The 18,233-nt window shown below is 43.0% G+C and overlaps 1 protein-coding gene across 1 annotated transcript; it reads right to left on the reverse strand.

Moving 5' to 3' along the window:
* Nucleotides 1–735: 735 nt before the first annotated feature.
* Nucleotides 736–16,930, reverse strand: HAPSTR1 (HUWE1 associated protein modifying stress responses). The gene is made up of 4 exons (XM_084296137.1): nucleotides 16,481–16,930; nucleotides 15,560–15,640; nucleotides 11,332–11,607; nucleotides 736–4,002 (listed from the first exon to the last, which is right to left on the reverse strand). Exons 1-4 carry the CDS (start codon nucleotides 16,698–16,700, stop codon nucleotides 3,758–3,760), a joined length of 822 nt encoding a protein of 273 aa, XP_084152263.1. The 5' UTR covers nucleotides 16,701–16,930; the 3' UTR covers nucleotides 736–3,757.
* Nucleotides 16,931–18,233: the final 1,303 nt, after the last annotated feature.

Below are 18,233 nucleotides of genomic sequence, written 5' to 3' on the forward strand. Positions count from 1 at the left end.
CATCAAATTACTAGCTCTAGGCTAACATTGGCAAGACTTATCAGTACTCACTTCAAAATAGTTTTAGGTCACCCCTAGAACATTTTAAGTTGGAAAATATTAACATTTTTAAACTGAAGTTCCTGTAAAATAAAGCTTCCCTTAAAAAACAAATTCAAAGGCCTGCTAGTAAAATAAGTGGAAAAACATTTACAGGTTTAGGGACTGCCACATGAAGAAAAAGCTACACATACATCCAAAAAGTCCTCTGGCTAGAGAAAAGCTATACTACAAAAATTAACATTACAAATTTCTAAGAAAGTTGAACATTTTTCCTAGATGTGTGACATGGGAACTCCGCAAAATTCCTTGTGCAAATGCAAAGAGAACATCCCAATTAAGACTCTGGAGTTTGTAAGTAGAGCCTGTAAGAGAGCAGCTTGTGATCCAAGAGGCAACAGAAAGCCTAACTAGTTTCAGCATAACTAGTTTTAAACAGCTACCACCATCAAAATACATTCTTAAAGAACAATTCTACTCTGCAGAAACAAGCCTGACTCATTCTAATCTTCTGGTGTGGGTTTTAATCTTCTAGTTTGGGGTTTTCCAATGGACTATGTTACTCAATAACTACAAGCAGCCTTAACATTTGTATTTATTTTTTTATTAGGTTTATTATGACTTAGTTTCTATTACTCCAGCTGGGTAAACCACATTTGTGTAAGTTTAACTGCAGGACTTCAGTTTCAGCCAAAATCATTTTTGCATTACTTTATTGTAATATAGCTTTAAATTTAACATTTAAAACTTACTTCATTAATAAGCAAGCCAAGCTCAGTAGCTTCAGTGCAGGATGTACTGTATGTAACTTGCCGCACATTCATGTTAGATTTGATGTACATGGAGAAGAGACCGGTCAACTATACGATTCATAGGAGAAAGCAAAGAAAGCACCTTTTTTTAATAATCAAAAACAGTTCTCAAATCAGTGTTTCTTACATAAAGTCAACTTGTTTCTGGCTCCAGGAGCTACAGTTTGGGTAACAGCAAAATGCTATTTTTCCACATCAATTTTCTACACTAGCACAGGAAATCTTCAAAGCAATAGGTACTGGGCTTTAACTTTTGTCATCTTGAGACAATCTGTCCTCCCTGTGTTTATCAGGTAAATACATGCATTTTTGATCATTGTGGCAGAGGTTAACAGAGCAAATAATGGGGACTAAAATGGGAAAACAAACAAGTTGCCAAATACTTTAAGGTACAGCTTTAAGGTACAAGCAAAACTATTACTGCAACTAGTTTAATGTTTTCTCTCAAAAATGGCACAAACCAAATAAAAATACAGATAAATTTTGTTTTAAGTGGTGCTAGGCTGAAATAATGCTTCAGAATATTAATAGGATTTAACTGCAAGAAAGAAATAATTGAAAAGGCTCTGTCTATTTGGGCTAGACCAGAAGCACTGCTGTATTTTAGTTCATGTATGCAGAACTCTGACACCACTATGTTACCTTTACTATATGTAATAGTAAAGTGTTAGAAGCTGCAGAGCATAAGCATCTTAATTGTACAAGCCAGGTAATGAACAAACAGAATAGATGAAGAACGGTTTCCACATGTGTCCTCTATGTTCACAATTCCAACCTGTGATTCTCCTTTTGGGACAAAAATCCTTCTCTCAGCCAAATAAATACTAACATTTAGATACTATCTTATTTCAAAGTCCCAGTTGAAAATGTAGCCTCCAGATGAATACTAGTTTTATGCAGTATTAATATTTTACATAAAGTCTTATGAATCGTAGTTATTAGCAGTAACTGAAAGTAATGTATACTGAGTCTTCAGGTGATGTGCAAGTTCAGCTATGTAACACAGGTAGGGAGCTTTGAACAGTTTTTACTATCTTGCTTTGGAAAGATCTTGTATTTGCCCCATAAACTACAGAAGCTCTAGCTATAACTTGTGCAACTCTGTGCAACTGTTGACACCTTTGAGAGCTCTTCAATGTAAAGAAATTTGATGGAAGCACCACAAAGCAAGGAAATCTTGCTCTTAAAGAGCCTTGAATTCTGAGAATTTTAAATGCATCATTGCTGTCCTGCCTTGACTACAGAACACCAATGAAGGGACATCAGGGTAAAAAGGAACAAGACTACAGTTAAGTCTGCCTCAAATAACAGGGAAGATAATACAAAAAAGATCTGAGTGTACAAGAACATAAGTCTTGAAGAGCTGTATATTAGAACTCAAGGTGCCTTAACTTAGCTAGAACACCAGAATTTAGTATTGTGGATCTAGCATAGCTAGATTTCATGTAAGAGAAACCAGCATATGCTTCCAGTTAGGCATGCATACCACCTCACTAATACCCCTTTCCCAACTTGCAGGTTTGGATCTCTTCATTGTTCTATTCCTCCTGTATTATCCCCTCCTTTGGCAGAAATTCAATCTCCACCCAAAAGGAAATACTTCTTGTAGCTACATAAAAGTTCTTTGACATATCCTTCCCCATTCAGAAACTGATTTGCAGATCAATCTCGATCTTCATTTCAATTGTAGATTATGCTTAAGTTATGGCAGCCAGAGTTTGATCCTATGAATGTAAGCTCAACACGAAAAGAAAGCCATTTATCCTTTTTAATTCAGCCTTACAGCATGTTTATCCAGATCTTTAATTAACTTCCAGTTTTAAATTATTTTCTTAGCACTTTAGAGAACCTGTGTGCATCTCCCAAGGGAAATAGCATCACACAGACCCTTAAGTTAGTCCCAAGTTTCCACATGACCATAAGTCTTACTTGTTAAGATAACACCCCTTTTCCAACTACTCCCCTGCACTCCCTCTCCTCCCACCCCTCCCCAGCAATGGGCAATTACTTCACAAGAAATGTAAAATGGGATATGGGTGTACACAAAACCTACCCTCCACTAATACTGAACAGAAAAGCCTATTTTCCAATTACAGGACATCTTCCTCTAAATTTAGGTCAGCACTGGTGCAGTCTGCACTGTGTATTACCACCACAAGGATAATACCAATAAGTACATATATTTTCCTCAAACTGAAGTTTTAAAAGCCTATGAAGTTAATTGGGGAAGTTTAATATTGCTACTTCAGAGCACTAAAACACACAAAGTGAATCCAATAAAGATCCTTGTATTGATTCAATATTAAGTATTAATTGCATGACCATCATAGCACCTCTTTACATTATCACACAATCACCAGAATTATCAACTGCTTTTAAAACTAAGAAGGGTACAGTCCAATATTTAACTTGCACACTGTTACTATAGAGAAACTAGGTGCATGGTACAGTGCTGCAAAAATGGAAGCCTGCAGTTTTGACAAAGATGCCAAGTCATGTTGTAGACAATTTCAGTCAAACTGGCAATACTGTTTAAGCAAATACTCAACACAGCAGGAAATAAAGGACAAAAAAAAGCATTCTATAACCAAATAAACATCTGAAATTTCCTTTCCCTTTAAGAATACAAGTAAGGTCACTTTTAGCCTTGGAACGGATACATGTTCACCTATGATGATCTTGCTAACTACTACACAATATCTGATGTCCTCTGCTAAGAATATAGTTTAAGAAAGCCGCAGTAACAAGAGGCATCTAATGTAATATCTAAAACTTCTTATGGCAATTATTGAATTCATTTGTCTTTAACAGTGAATATGGGAAGATGGCCTCATGTTTCCTTTTCAATAGTACTCTGAGGATCAAGTGGCTTTCAAGCAGCATGGTGGGTTTGAAATTTTTGCAGTTTAGATCATTCTGTTGCGTTTATGAGTTGGTGAGTCTGTAATGACATCGCCACACTGGGCTGAGGTACGCTTTCTAGTTCCACCATTGTCCAAGTGGAGTGCCATTTCTTCTGATATGAAAGTGTTCAAATCAACATCATGGAGTCCATTTCTCCTTCGACTAGCATTGGAGCCACTGCTCACGTGAGTAGGAGAGCCTGGGGTACTTGAGCGAACACTTATACTAGCCATTGCACCACTAAGACCTAGGGGGAAAAACAGAAAGAGCATTTAGGTCAAACAGTAAAGAAAGTTCACTTCTGTGTAGAAGGGATGATACTGAGTTAACTTAGTGATATATTACAGGCACTTCATTCTGTTTGTACCACACCTACTTATTTGAAGTCTAGTCCACCTTCCCAGCATTTAGTGCATCTAGAAATCAGAAGAACCACTTTTTATATTTAGAGTGATCTTATACAGCAGGTTGTAACAGCACACTGCAATAAATGGTAGCTCCATAAGCAAGTGACATGCTATGCAGTGTGTACACACCACACAGAACAGGCTACTCCAATGTGAAGGCTTCAGCCTAAACCATAAGTTTCACAGAAGGAAAGTCTCCCTGCTAGGGGTTTATTTATCAAGTCCCCTTAATTCTGAAGAAAACTGCAGTATGACATCAGATTATAGATACATTTGCACAGCAACTCATTTAAATAATGAAAAACTACTTTAGGGCTACCACTATTAGCCAACACATTAGTATTCAGAAGAGCATTTAATCAGCAAAGCAAAACCACATGTCAAACCCCCAAAATTTACTACTGGCAGTTCTGATCCAAAACAATGTCACAAGTAACCTGAACATAAAGCAAAGCAACAGCAGGGTGTTACCGTTTATTTTTCTTGTTTAAAGTAAATTTCTTGTAGATACATCATGCTGATTTAAACATCTCTTCAGTAACAACTTAGCTAGCAAGAACAGGACATTCCAAAACAGGGTCAGGACATGCAAGACTAATAGTCCTTCTCTACTTGAAATTCAGGCTATACTCTAAGCAAGAGCTTAGTATCTTCACTGTCCTAACTGCTTCATACCAATATTAAAGAGTACAAAAGTCTACTAGCCCTAGAAAACTATCACAGCAGGAATTGTGAGAATGACAGAACAAGATCTAGATCAGTAGACTTTCTAGCAGTAAGAACAAGTAAATTAAGTTCTCCAATAGGACTTCCTTATTAGTAACCCTGACGATCTTGAGCTCTTCGATGTCTTCACCAGTCACAAGCACCCTGTACCTTTGTCCAGCCATCACACGCACTCTGATCTGTGTGCACTGCCACATCATATGCAGTCAGCTAGGCAGCCAGCAGCCACACAGGGACAAGTAAAGCCTAACCCAACCCTACCTATCAGCTGCCAATAGGTCAAACAACTGGCTTCAAAGGCTCCATGAAGCTCAGCTGTAGAAGCTACCTTATACACAAGCTCTGCTTTGGGGTTAGGAGAAATTCAGTTACCTGGCAGAACAGTTGACAGAACAGTTTACATCCTGCATGTTTCTTGACCAGATGAACTACATTCCATGTAAGTATTAAAGTATTAGAAGTGTGCTCTGAAAGTCTGATATTCCTATTCTTTACTAGAGCTAGGCTGCATTGCAACAAATGCAGCACACAGCATACACATTCCCTCAGTCAGCATGTATTAAGTTAGATAATCTCCTCTGTTTCAGGTTTGGTCCCTGAATATCTCTGCCATTAAACAAACCAGTCAGAAACCTGACCACTTGTCAAGTTATGAAATAGCACCTAGACTGCTATCTACAGTACACAGTATCTCCTGACAAAGAGTTTAAGACAAAAAAAAAAAAAACACTAAATACCTCAGGTAGAAGATAAATTGCTTCCAAACCCAGCTGCAGTGACAGCAGGTGAATACACAAATCAGGATGGGGCAGGTCCACCCATTTCACTGTTGTACATTAATGCTGAATTAATATTTAAAGCTCATTCTTTCAGTATTACAGGATATACTGTGCATACTTAGAAGAAGCATGTTTTAAAGCCTGACTAGAATCCTGTAGTTATCTGCCATCTACAGTGGCAGAAAGTACTTGAAGAGCAGAAAGTTGGGGAGGTTACAAATCACTGCACAATTCAAAGACAGCAGTAAGTTTAATTTCAACTGATACAATATACCTTAAAGCATGAGTTCATCCCATGCATTTCAGTTGGAAAAAACTGACAGCACAGAGAGTGGATGTTCTGACATCATTTCAAAGCCTAGTTGATACTTTGTGAAAACTTCCCCACACTGATTCCAAATCAAACTGCTCTGAACACAGGTTCAGTACTGTTACTTCCACTGAGAATCACCAGCTTACACTACTTATATCAGTTATCTACTGTTGTTACATGCAGCTCTTAATTAAATGGTCATTGTGTTCTTTTAAAAATCACAAGTGTATTCTAAATAAAACAAAAAACTGTCCTGTGAGGTGTGAACATGTTTTTAGGCACCCAAGAGCTGTTTTTAAATAGAGCTTTATCAAGTAAGGAGCATTTTTAAACAATAGATACAAATTTAGAATTAAAATACATATCCAATATGCTGCAACACATTCTAAAACACACAAGGTTTGCAAGCAATGCCTCAAGCAGGCATTTATTCTTCAATATTTACATAATACTGAACCAATGCAAATTTAAATTCAATACCACCCTCTAGGAAACTATTTGGAAGGTAAAAACTTCAATCAAACCTGGTGCCAAAGGCAGAAGAGTCATTTTGATTTAGTTTCTACAGAGATCAGAACTTGAGGACATTATATCATACTTCTATTACTGTTTAATTTTGCATCTGGTACCAACATTTAGTAATACTGATGTAATAAGCAAGTCTTTACATAGTACACTAAAATTGTTACTCTGTGAGTCTGTTGTCTCAGTTACTAGCAGTTACTGTATTACATAGCATTACAAACACATTACAGTTTAAGACCAAGCAATCAAACTAATATGGGAAAGTCAAAGAAAATTCAAGGCATGTACTGAAACCTCGAGTTGCCATTTCATGGAAGCAGTGTCTTCAAAGACACTCAGCAATGCAACTGAAGAGATGCGGTTCTTGTTGACAGAGCACCTTTTTGAAGCAATGATCCACAGTTCATTTCTTCTAGTAAAGAAGTGGTCATGTAAAAAGAATCTCAAAACCCATTTATTGTGAATTATTCTGAGATAAAGTTTTCAATGTATTTCAACATCTACCAAAGCATTTAAACATTTAAAGCAGTAAAGGAGGCAGTAATATAGATATACTAAGAAAGATTACATGACTGTTAGCAACACCATTTCACAGCCTCAAACTTCTATACTGTGATTAACAGGACCTAATCACAGGCACATTAGTTTTTATCTACACAACAGGACAGATTCAAATAGCTACTAAGGCTTTAGTTCTTTCCTTACCCCATACTTACCTCTGAAGTCTCTCACTTCCTACATTAGAAATCTTCTTCACCACAGACACTTAAGAAACATGTATTTCTCTCCTTTTTAAAACTTTACAGAACTGCATGCCATATCCAAAATACTTTACAGTACTACTTACATTCTTATTCCTGCTCTTCCTTTTTTCACAAAAACCTACTTGCATCTGAAAAATGCATCTAGATCATTTTATAACACTACTAGGAAAAGTAGGAATATGGCTCACACCATCACACTGCTTAGAACTTCTCATTTCCAGTCATAGTATATATTAGCACTGACTTAACTGAAGCTTTATGAACTACAAGCTGAAGTTTTACCTGCACTATATACATGTATATCCACAATAAGTTACTTCAGGTCACTACCAAAGGATCATATCCTGATTAACTACTGCTCAGCAGAGCAGTATTAACTACTATTTTCCAGATGTTTTAATCAGCAAGTATCAAAAGGAACATCCACATTAAGTTCACCTAAAGCAGGAATTAACCCAAGATACATACAGATCAATACATAGATCCTTCTCACCCTTCTATGCTGTACTTCTACATAACTGCTCATAGACCAACTTTCAGCAGCACATAATACAATCCTCTGACAGGCATATACAGAACCTTCATACCAATTTAAACCCTAGGAAACTAACCTGTACTGTCCTCCCATTTCAACTTCCACCAGCTGTTTCTTCACCACTTTTTTTTTTTTAAAGACACTCTATATCGCAATTTAATATTTCAAGACAAGGTAAGACCTAATGGAAGTTTAGGGTTTTAAAGGAACCAAGCCACACACATACACATAGTAACATAAGGGTTTGCCCCACCTGTTGGGGACTGAGTTAGTGATATACATCAACATTAAAGCTAACAAGCAAAAGCACTAACACTCCCTCACTGTGCTGCTGACCCCATTGCATCATTTTTAGTATTAAGTACACTGCTTTTCAATATTGCCTTCCTAGGCTTGCTTCACGTCTTGCTGAAGTGATAGCACTTTCTCCCATTATGCTGAAAGACTAGTTTGTAGAGCATGGATAACATCCCAGATTAAAAATCAAATATCATTTACAAGCAGTATGTGGAGAACCACCAGCACATAACATGCAGTCCTGCAGACAAACATAGCATGTTAGCTATATCAAGACAGGAAGTAACCAGGCACATGTCAACTTTGGGGAATTTTACTATTGTCAGCTCAATTTGATGTAATCTTTATTTGAAAGTCTTCTTTTACAGAACTGGGATACATTAATACACATTCAGGAAGTACATAAAAATGCATCTACATCTATGCTAACTGCAAGAATGATTTAGGGTTAGGTGGATGTTAAAACTCAACTTTGAAGAGCTGAACAAAAATATTTTTCATTATCACATCTAAAAGAGTTGATTGACATTAGATGCAGCTCTTCAAGTTTCAGAAACATCCACTTGGACCTTTGGGTAAGAGATCATACATTACCTTGAGCTAACTGCTCAATGTTTAAGATCTGAAAAGTTAGTCTTTAATAATGAGTTTCTAGCCATACTTGATTTCAAGGGTACCCTCCAGTACAACAATAATGGAAGGCTAACATTTCTACTTGCCAGAGTAGACTCAATATTAGTTCATTCCAAAAAACTCATCCTACAGTACCCGTAAGTTACACTACAGGATTTCAGTAACAGGTCCATTACTGATATAACTACACTGTGAAGAGATAGATCACATACTATAAAAGCTTTTTCCAAGTGTAGCTTGCCTTAACATTGTTTTTAGCTACTGTAAAGAGTCCTCCCCAAATATCACAAAATGAAGTTTCTGTTTTGAAATCCCTAGCTTTTGTCAAGAAAGCCATTAACCATCTTGCTAAGCTACAATATAGGCAAGATAAAACGAGGTTTAACACTGAGGAGGCAAGGTTAAAAATACAGGTTTAGAACACTTTCATGCACAGCTACAGCTTAAAGCTTCATAGCTTATTTTGTGTCTTAAATGCATGCTCATCTGTTTCATTAAACAAGACCATGCTTAAAACAGCAAATTTCAGTATCACCCCCAACTGTTTCAACCCATCCGTGCTACCAATAGAGGAAATACTCCACTTCCACAGGAAACCTATCAGCATAAAAAGCCACTTCTTTACACAGTAGCCAAAAACTCTGCTTAAAGCCTTAATCCTGAACACTTGCTAAGATTACTACTCACTATCATCAAGTTTTCTCACAATGCTTAGAAGCAGATCACATTTAAACAGCCTGACAAAAATGCACATGCACAGCCCTACAAAGTACTTCAAATTATGAACACCTGCAGATCATTCACAGGTTTCAAAAATAGTTCTGAGAAAACCAATGATAAATAGGATAGTAGTTCAGGAGTAGTTTGGCCACTAGTTCCCTAAAGGACAGGAAGTAGATGTAGGAATGCTCATTGAAAGCAACAACCTAAAAACAATTATGGGGCCCAACACAAGCTTAGTCACTAAAGGAGTAGCATAAGTAGTAAGAAAGACCAGATATAAACTGATATTGGGGAAAAATTAATCCAGGTGACAGACACGTAATCTTGTCAACCACCTGATGGCAAATACACTTCCAGCCCCTACAATGCATTACAGGGCAGAGAACTTCGCACAGTGCTCTTGAACCTTATGTCTTTCATATTGCATTAACTACTCCTTCAGTTTTGTGACTTCCATGAAATACCTCTATCAAGCAGATGCTAAGAAACAAGGACCTGCTCTAAGGAACCTGTTCTGGCAGGGGGGTTGGACCCAATGATCTTTCAGGGTCCCTTCCAACCCCTTCAATTCTGTGATTGTGAAAATAACTATACTACCAGTGAAAACACAAGCTGACTGTGCTTGAGAGAACTATCTGCATTGATATGCATCTGCAGCAGTTGCCTTGATGAAGTCAGCTTAACCTAGTGAATAAGCAGTACTGGTACACAATTCTCTAACCAGCCTCCAGTATGAGAAGGAAAACTGCCAAATACTACATGACTAGGTGGCAGCAGCATGCTTCATTGAAATGGCAACAGAGCAGCAAACAATACCAGGCTGCTGGTATGAGGCTGTCACCTAGACAGTAACAGTGTCTGGCTTATGTATCTTGAAAAACTGCCACAGAGCAGAAGCAAAGACTGCATTTTCAGGAATCCACTAATCTAGTTAACTCATTAATTCTATTCCCACTGAGGATTATACAGTACAGATTGTTTATTCTTCCAGAGTTATTTCTAGAGTTTCATCTAGAAGTCTTCATGAATGGTCTAACTACTGACACTTCAAGCTATCTGCTACCCTTCAGCATTTTTTAGAAGACAAAATACATAGGTGAACTGCTTCTTTTCACCTTAAATACATTTTATGACTTGCAAGGAAGAAGTTCAATGCAGAACTAGCTACTGAACATTCTTACCTTAGAAAAATCTACACCACCACCATTGCTGATGACAGCAAGGAAGCTCAGTGTCTTCAAAATTCTCACATACTAAGACAGGGAACTAGAACTGAGTTCTGAACAGGACTCTTGCAGTGAGGTGAGCCTACAACACCCCTTTCCAGTGTACTTCTTGAAGCAGAAGACCACTGTATTAACTTGTGCAGAACAAAAAGAGGACACTAGAGTGACGTAAGGTTCCCCAAAGACAAAATTCCAGACATTGGATTACCTCCCCTACCCTGCACAGATCTGTTAGCTACTTGCAACTAGCCAAAACTTAATATTTAACTAGTTGCTAGCATAGTATTATCATTTTCCAAGAATTCTGTTTACTTTAGCATTGGTACAAATGCCAAGTCTCTTTGTGCTTCAGAAATGCTACCAGAAGTTGATACTTAGTTCTATAGCTCTGAACTCTCTTAGGATCCAAAGTGTATTTTTATACAGTACCTTTTCCTTACTCAAAATGTGACAATGCAACTTTTTAGTTACTAACAAGCTTTATACATGCAGAACTGCTCTTAGAGAATTAGGTAAATACCTTCAGCTGGAACACAGGTACATGACATTAGGACACCTACAGTGACCAAGTGCCAAAGCATAAGAGGAAGACACTTTAAGAATCCCCACCCAGTTTTAACCAAGTAGTATTGAAAAAATTACTGTTACCATGCAGAGCTATGGCTTCACGGAAGGGTTGCAAATCAGTCTCTACAGATGAGCTAGTTTCTGTGGAAGTAGCTCGGTTAGGGGATACTACAGTCAGTCTTGGGGGAGCTCTAGAATTTCTTGGAGGAGGAACTTTTCCACATAGGAAGCTGATCAAGTCTTCTCTACGAATAGTTCTTCTGCGTTTTTTAACCCACGCTAACACATCCTTATTCCGACGCTGATAGCCAATCTGAATTCCTACATCAAAGCTTCGCTGATGGGCATCCACACTCTCTGCAAGAAGACAGAAAAGTATTCTTAGTACATGTTACAGGTGAAACACACAGCATGGTACATCACCGATATGGCTTCCTGTCAACCATAAGCATTAAGCATTTCTTCTACCTGTCATTATGGAATGATGCATATTAAACCGAAACAGAACACTAACAGGAGTTCCACTTCCCATCCAATGTTACAAGTCAGAAAGTTAACAACCCAAACACCACAGAAATAGCACATTTGCTATACTACATGTCAACAGTACAGCACTATTTAGTAAATCATACTGTATGAACATTAAGATCAGAGGTGGTCAGTCTGAAACAGGTACTTAACAGACAAGTATTGGCTTAAGGAGCAGCTGCATGTTTTGACTGCGTTCTTGAAGGAGATCAGCACAGTTAGAAAAACCCACATAAAGGAATAACATTTTCTCAATTCCAACAGAAGGAATTTTCAATTTCTTTAGAGTCCCTCTAATTTAAGATCTCTGCAGAAACAATTTGCAGGAGACCATAGTTTTTGAAAAAATAAAGCAGTATCCCCAATGACTTTCCATTAGGCAGCAACATTCACAAAGGAAGCCTCAAGTTTTGTTTCCCTATTTAGGGCCCATTAAAAGTTTGATACACAGAAGCTTGAAGTGTGCTGCTTGTAATTAAACCTGCTACAAAAAGCAATTGAATTCCCCATTCATGTTAATGGTCATCTGTGTACAGAAGTACATTTCACCTCTAAAAGGCACTCCTAAGTTATTTGCATTGCTTTCAAACTTCAGTAAGTACATTTCTGGCTACTAGTTTAATAACAAGAAAATTTCACAGAAAAGTAAGAGGTGGGACAAGCCGTATTTCTCTACTCAGAAATGCCTATCTTGAGATAGATTCAGAGCTTTGCCAGCAACCCTTTCAATTTTGTAGAAGCTGCCACCATGTTAGCTCTTACTCCATTAAAAGCAAAATAGTATCCATTCCAATTCCACTTATTCTATTTCCACGTTTTTTTAACCTGGCAAAGCTAATTAAAACTGCTTTTTGTATTCTTGCATTACTAATGAAGTCTAATGTAATACTGTTCTGGGCAGCCAGCTTTTAAGAAATTTAAGAACAGCTGTTCAAGACATTGGTTTACAGGCAAACTGACATATACATCTAACCTAGTTCTCACATACAAAAATCAAGAATAATCACTTAAAATGTTTAAGAATGGCATTTAAGTCACCAGTGCACAACCCCCAGAAGAGACCACTAAAACCAACACTACCAAATGCTCTCCAAACAGAATACAACTTACCAGCAGAAACATCTCAAACTAATCATACTTTAAAAGCCGCAAGGCTTTACTGTAAGCTGTACAGGTACCCTGAGAACATTAACACATTACTTCCATGCACTCTTTATTGAGTATTTTTCCCTATGCTGCTTTGTAACCAAAGGACTAGAAGACTTACAATTGCTAATTCCTGTCAAAGCAATGGCAACATAACAGATCACTCCTCCAGCCATTTTATGCTCCACAGCATCTAAGACTCCAATGCACTAGTAAAAGCTAGTTTGGAAACTGGCAGCATTCATTTAATCCCTTCCTGAAATACCTTGAGAAAGTCCTAAGAAATAAAGAGCCCAACTTTACATCAACAACCTGCTCTTGTATACAAGAACACTTAACAAAGGGCTAACTAGAAATTGTTATGAGGTCAAACACTGACTACTGATGTAGCCTGGACAAATTTCAAGCATTGTTACCCTGGGAAAGATTAGACTTGCATTAAAAGCTATGGCTGCTTTGTTTACAAAGTTCAGATGGCAAAATACACACACAGTCAAGCTGCCTACATTTTGCAATTATGAAGTACTACCACCACCAAAAATACAGCTTTTATTAATAAGGTAAACAACAGGCTCAGAAAGTCATTCTAATGACTAAAACTTTCTACAGTGCTCTGAAGTTCCAAGCCCTACCTTAGAAAACAAACCTTCACTTCTTCACTGCCACCTGGAAGAAAGTCTGTTGTCTTGTCTTTCAGTTAGGCCTTGATCACCAGCACCCATTCTGAGACTGGCAATCCAAGACCTGCACACTGTGGTATATTCAACTTTTAATCTATTTTAAAGAAAAAAAAACACTGATATTCAAGATACCATGACATTCTCCTAACACGTTGTTCCTTGTGTTGCTACTGTAAAGCTTTGGATGCCTCAGTTAGCAAATCAGAAATCTGTTAATGGAGCAAGACAGTTTGCAATCCTTAGCCATACCAAGTAATTCTACAATGCTTTGTCAAAACTCTTCCAAATCAAATCTGAGTATGCGAGAAGCCACAGGATATTTATGAGCAGTTTATCACTAAAGGCAAATTCACTTCAAGAAACTCCAACTTACGGGGTATGACATTGGTCATAGATGGTTCTAGGCATGTTCTCAAATATCTCCACTTAGGAGGTTAAGTGAAAATTCGAAGACAGACTGTAGTATTACTTCAGCACTGAGACCATTCTAAGGAAAGACTTCCAGAGCTACTTTTTGAAGTATTAAGTCATACCTGGCTGAAGACTGCTTCCTACTTAAATTCTAGTTTCCCTAATCCTTGACAAACCACACATACATCTGTTAATCACATTATTGCAGGGAAAGATAGGCCTCATTTTGCCTATAACAAAAGTAATCAACTGATTTCAGCAAAAATAAGCAGCCTTAGACTTCATAGCAAGGATGCTGTAAAGGCCAACACATTTTGTGAAACAGACAAATATCCACTGCTACTCCAGCTGCATGCTCACATGACTGGTGTCCCAGGCCATGTTCTGGTGACCAACTCTCTCAGGCCAACTTTGTGCTGTTAACTAATGCCCCTTTATACGACCTATCACACATATACAATATTCACATGCACTTTTTGCAGGAGAGTCAAGTCTCTATCGGTGAGGGTTATTTACCTTCATTTACTCTTTGCTTTAACCACATTTGTCAGAAACATGATAAGCTATCACAAACATTACTAAATTCAGTTGTTTAAAGCAATTCCCACAAACCAGGGAACTCAAGCAAAAAACTTGCAGGATATACAAGTATTACTGTACAAACCAAGGAAAAAACACCCCCAGAACTCAAAAAGCATGGAAAACTTCTATCAGAAAAACAAGTTTGGAACTTACTCTGTTTCTTCCCAGTAATGGAAGACAGTAATAATGGGATTCATATTGTGCCAATTCAAGCCTCTACTCCAACAAATTATTTCTGTACAATCTTTTGACCAAATTAGAAGCCACTGACTGATTCTTCTGCAGCAAAGAATTCTTATGTCAACCCAAAGAACATCAGAGTTCAGAAGCAGGCCTTGATCAACAGAAGCATAGTCAAACAGCACAAAAGCACAGCCATGTACAAAGTGCATTCTTATCAAAGCTCTGGCTAACATTGCTTTCTTATAGACACCCTAGACACAGTCATTACATGATTCAGGTGCTTAAAATAAACCAGGAGGCTTATTTAGGAAGCCTCACTGTCACAAGAACAAGTTTTATTTTCGCCACAAAGCAACTATGCAGGACTCTGCAAATACTAAACCTAACTTATACTTCACAGATATGCATTTACCATACTGATATCCCAACATTTAATACACCATGAAATACACGATATGCAGGAAATTTCAGTACTAAAGAAGCTATTGCACTCTCCCCTTGAATTCACAAGGCAGATTAGTAGCACCCACTTTCAAGGGTCTCAGAATAAAACAGCTTTTAAGTTGTTAATCACTAGCATCAGGCAACAGAAAAGATTCAACTACTGTCAGCTAAAGTGGCCCTGGGAAAACTTGCAAGATTCAGGAAGCAGTCTCGGGTTAGATTTTATCAGCATGAATAAGAGACATTAACAGTCCCTATTTATGAGTAAGCCGAGGCAGGAGGCCGAGTGGGACTCGGCAAGGAGGGCTGCCAGGGCAGTGGGAGCAGCCCCTTACCTTTGTAGAGGTTGGTGACCGCAGTGGCTGCATTCTGGAAGGGGACCCAGAGGGAGAGCCCCGGCTGCTGGCACACCCGGTCTGCAGGGAAGGAAGGACACACGCTGTTTATTTTGGAGTCACTAACTCCGAACGGCCATGTTAGGTTTCGCCATTTTGTTCCACCTTCCAAAGGCAACTCGGGAGCGGGGCCGGGAGGGACGGACCGGCTGCGGCCCCGACCGGGGCACCGGGCACGGCGGAGGCGGCGGCCGCAGCCCGACGGGGAAGCGCCGTGCCCTGCCCCCGCCCGCAGCCCCCGCCGCACAATGGGGCCGGCCCCTCACTTCGCCATTTTGTCGGAGCCTCTTCCCCGGGCTGGGCGGCAGGAGCCGCCGCGGGCAGGGCCGGCCTCCCCCCAACCCTCCCGCCCCCGCAGCTCCCCGGGCCCTCCGCGGGGCTCGCCCCCGCCGCCCGGCACCCTCCGGGCGCGGCCCCCCGCCGAGGCCGCCATCCCCCGGAGCCGCCCCCGGGCGCCCCGTGGCCCTCTCCGGCCTCCCCCCGGGGCCGAGCCCCCGTCCGGGCCTCGGCAGCCGGCCCGGGCCCCTCCGCTGGGGGCCGCTACGGGCGCGGGCCGGGCAGCGGCGGCGGCTCGCCCCTCACGCCATTTTGTTTTCCCGGCTGCCTCTATGGACGGGCGCGGAGCCCCGGGCCGGAAGCCCGCTCCTCCCCCTGCCCAGGCCGCTGTCGCCGCCGCAGCCCCTTTGTGGCCCCGCTCCCGACCCCGGGGCCCCCCTCCCGGCCCGGCCCCGCACCGCCGGCCTCCCCCCTCCGCTGTGCGCGGCCCCCGCCCGGCCTCGCTCGGGGCCGGCGGCCCCCTCGTCCCCGGCCCTTCCCACCACCCCCAGCCCCCCCCGGCGGGCGCCCCCCGTCCCCGCTCACCCTTGTAGAGCTGCGCCACGGCGGTGGCCGAGTTCTGGAAGAGGTGCCAGAGCTTCTGCTGCTTGTGCTCGGGCTGCGCCGCCGCCTCGTCCTGCAGCTCCGGGGCCAGCGCCTCCTCCTGCTCGGCCTCGGCCAGGCACTGCCGCTCCCACTTGCTGAACCAGTGCTCGGGGCCGTGCTCCTGGATCTCCGCCTCGCCCTCCTCCTTCTTGTCCTCCATCCTCCGGCCGGCTCCGCGACCCCGCCGCGCAGGCCCGGCCCCGCCGGCCGGCCCCGCTCGCCTCTGCCTCTTCCTCCTCGCCCGGCCCGGCCCTACCTCACCCCCATGCTCCCGGGCGCGGCCCGGCCCGCTCCGTCAGTCGGCTGCGCACACACTGAGCGCCGGCGCCGCCCCGAGCACAGTAAAAGCCCGGCGGAGCCGCCCGGGAACGCGCCGCCGCCCAACGCCCGCCCCGCAGCACAACTGGCCGCTGTTGCCCCGGCACCTCCGGTTTGAACGGCAGCGCCCCGTTCCATTGGCTGTCCCGCACGCCCATCAACGCGCCGCGTCACGAGGGGCGGGGGCGGGCCGCGGATTGGTCACGGCGTCACAGACCCGTGCGCAGACGTCGCCGGCCGCCAAGCGCAGGCGCAGTGGGGCTCCCTTCCCGCCCCCTCCCCCCGGCCGTCGGCCCGGCCTTGCCCCTCCCGCTGGCGGCAGCCCTGAGGCGGCTCCGCCTGCGGCCGCCCCTCGCCCCCCGCCGGGACCGCGGCCCTGAGCGGCCCCGGGGGCCCTGAGGCGGCGGCGGCGCGGGGCCGTGAGGGCGGGGCGGGGCGGTCCTGCCATCTTGGCGCCGGAGCCGTCCCCGAGCCGGGCGAGGCGTTGCCCCGCCTCGGGCTTCCCCCGGCTGCCGGCACTGACAGGCGGCCGCCCCCTGACCCGGCGGCGGGGCTCGTCCCCGCCCCGCACGGCGCCGCCGCCGCCCGGCCCAGGCCCTGCTGCCCGGGGAAGATGGCTGCCGGGCGGCCCTGCTGCACCGCCGGGGGGTCGCCGTTGTGCATCGTCCGTTTGCGCGGCGTGAGGCACGGTTCCGATCCGGTGTTGGCAACCGGAGTTCCTTTGTGTCTGAGCCCCTCATTTACCTCACGCTCTTCAAAATAAAGCTGTGGAAATCACGTTCGCATCTTAACTGCTCAAGTCACACTCATGCCCCTCCAAGCCCCTGTGCAAGACAAGCCGTGATTTTATGCAGAAATACCGAAGAGTCGGCGGGCACGTTGTGCTTGCCTCTCTGTGTCCTCTGTGAAACGCTTGGAGCTCAACAAACGGCTCCAGTGACAGAGCAGCCGACATAACGCAGCGCCCTCAGGGGAACGGGGATCCTCTGGGAGCGGGGATCCCCCCAGGGCCAGCAGCCAGCACACTGAAGGCAGAGCCCGGTTCAGCTCTGCGCTGCGGCCACCCTCCGAGTGCAGCACGGTGGGAGTTGTAGTTTCCAAGAGCTGCCAGGGAACCGCTGGCGTTGCTGCAGTGCCTGAGGAACACAAGTGATGAAATTTCCTCAGCCCAGTGAGGAGACCTGGGGGAAGACCACTGAATGTGTGTGTCAGAGCGGGGAAGGAGGAGGATGACTTCAGCGAGGTGCTGTCTCCAAGGCAGCCTGGCCAAGAACGAGCAGGGAAGTCAGCAGATTGAGGAGCCTTCGCCGGCGTGAGGCTGGACGGGACGTGGTAGCTTCTGGCTTCCTAGGAGAAGACTGGGTTTTGTGCGTGA

Source organism: Netta rufina, assembly GCF_964035555.1.
Source record: "Netta rufina genome assembly, chromosome: 15".
Classification (NCBI taxonomy): Eukaryota; Metazoa; Chordata; class Aves; order Anseriformes; family Anatidae; genus Netta; species Netta rufina.

Excerpts from the sequence above, each read along its gene's own strand:
- HAPSTR1 (XM_084296137.1), bottom strand. The coding sequence starts at position 16,700 with ATGGAGGACAAGAAGGAGGAGGGCGAGGCGGAGATCCAGGAGCACGGC. Across the intron at positions 15,641-16,480 it reads CGTGGCGCAGCTCTACAAGG|ACCGGGTGTGCCAGCAGCCG; the intron begins GTGAGCGGGGAC and ends CCTTCCCTGCAG. Across the intron at positions 4,003-11,331 it reads TGAAGCCATAGCTCTGCATG|GTCTTAGTGGTGCAATGGCT; the intron begins GTAACAGTAATT and ends TTTTCCCCCTAG.